Source organism: Acyrthosiphon pisum, chromosome A1 (genome assembly GCF_005508785.2).
Source record: "Acyrthosiphon pisum isolate AL4f chromosome A1, pea_aphid_22Mar2018_4r6ur, whole genome shotgun sequence".
In the NCBI taxonomy this organism is placed as follows: domain Eukaryota; kingdom Metazoa; phylum Arthropoda; class Insecta; order Hemiptera; family Aphididae; genus Acyrthosiphon; species Acyrthosiphon pisum.
In genome coordinates, this window is record NC_042494.1 from 50,669,482 (window position 1) to 50,671,700 (window position 2,219).

Here is a 2,219-nt window from a genome sequence, read left to right on the forward strand (position 1 = left end):
GTATCTGGTATATTGTACTATGCTTAGATTTTTGTGATAATAGTAGTATTGCAAACCGACATAAATCATATATAATGTTGCCTATAATAAAAACAATTGTATACATTTGGGTGACTTAACACATTAATAGATGATTGAATGATTCTTAATAATTAATAAATGTTTATATCTAAAAAAAAAAATAAAATTACCATTAAAAAGTATTGGACCAAAGTTCTATTAAGTAGGAAATTTGATATATTTTAATCAGTGAATAATAAAATATAAAAACATATTTGGTTTTGCATACAAATATAAATATGATCTGTAATTGATTATTTCTTAAATTATTTAAAATATAAATACATTCTAAGTAAAAATAAATTAAATTCAATATAAAGGCAAACTAGTAATTTTAACGAGTAATATAAACATATTTTTTGTTATATAAATCATTATTAAACAACCTAAACTGATGACTGGCATATTAAATATGGCTTTATGTCATCGTTTTGTAATATAATTGATCAAATAATAAATATTGGAATAGTATATTATCTTGTTAGAGATTATAAGTGGATTTAATTTCATTCATTAAATTATCAACTAATGTTTGTGATGTACATTTTGCCTCAACAGAAACATTGTTTAAATTTGATTTAACCAATAGACATAGTTGTTCACTAGATGCGGTGGAGCCATAAAGTGAAGCAGTCTCACCAACACGTTCCACTAATACTAGGTGAAGTTTAGTGGAAAACCAATTAATAACTTGGTTAAAATTAGTTCCTGACAAAATCACTGACGATTTGAAGACTAGTTGACCATTGCATAGTAGCTCAACTAATGGTACAGATGGAGCAGCTTTAAGGAACATATCTGAAACAGCTACGGCCAATCGCCAGTCTAATTTGTCTTGGTGAATATTGTCCTCTTGAAACATCTAATAACACACACATATATATAATACTTAAACAGTTGTAAATTTATATTTTCATAATTTTTAATTAGTCAGACCCAAAATGAAAAATAAGCCCTGGCCCTGTATCCTGTTGTTTATACCCACCATTACCATTGTAATCATTGGTACTCAACATTGCATAATCGCACAGCTGCCAACTTATCATATTCAAGGACACAAAAAATTAGCAAAGACAAAGCCGGGAGTTCAATATATTACATTAACTTAGGTCCTTTCCAAAATTAAAATAATAACATTACTACCAGGTGCCTTAAAATGTTCAATACCAGGTGGTAAATTAAAGTGGCCAACAGAAAATATTATAACAATAAAAAGTACCATTACTAATAGTACCTGATTACCAAAATTTAAACCAACTAATAACTATTATAAAATTGATATTTCAGAAATGGCTTAAAATAAACCAAAGGAACATAACTCATTGTTCTACATCTATTCTCATAGTATGAACTACAACTACAACTTTAATTTTGTTATTAAATATACCAAAAACATCTGTCGTCGACCTAAGTTCATTGTCACATTCACACTATAACTTGTAATTTATATGTAAAATACTGTCTTCTATTGTTTTGTTTTGTTCTAACCAAGGCTTTGCACCCAAACGATTTATTCGGGTTATGGTTTCGGGTGCCTCAAATAAAAATAGAGGTTGTGGTTTCAGGTTTTCTTCATTTTAAAGAATATGGGTTTTATTTAGCCAGTTTATTTATTCTGGTTATGGGTTATTTAACATCGAGTAATATATCAATTTTGTTGTGCGTAAAGTGTTAAATTTGATTAAGCAAAGTATAAAGTTATACAATCAACTTTTCAGTACTAATGTCTAATACAGTAGTGACACACGTAATATAATTTAATTTAATATAATTTAAAATTGTATAATATTAAATATTAAATGTTTTAACAACAAAGTATTAAATAGTAATAAAGAAAAAAAGGCGGGTAAGTCGTGGATGTCGCTCTGCTGTACAGTAGATTACAAGTGGGTTACTGTAATGGATGGAATTAAATTTGAATCCAATGATATTATATCATTGTATACGAAAAACGATTCTGAACGGAGATGATTTGTCAGTCTAGGATATATTATTTTTAAAGAAAAACTTATGGAGAAGCTTGTACCAAATTTTAAAAACTTAGTTATAAAAGAAAAAATTTTTACGATTTTTCAACCACTAAATTACTTGCAAATTTTCGCAATTTTGACATATTTCGTATAAATTTGACTTTAAATGCTTATAAATAAAAATTGTGA

At 27.1% G+C, this 2,219-nt stretch overlaps 1 protein-coding gene across 1 annotated transcript in view; it reads right to left on the reverse strand.

Moving 5' to 3' along the window:
* Positions 1-344: 344 nt before the first annotated feature.
* LOC100166670 (AP-3 complex subunit delta-1) overlaps positions 345-2,219 on the reverse strand; it is a 12,704-nt gene continuing 10,829 nt past the window's right edge. The window contains 1 exon segment of the mRNA XM_029487236.1: positions 345-922. Coding sequence (XP_029343096.1) covers positions 542-922 — 381 coding nt within the window. The 3' untranslated portion in view covers positions 345-541.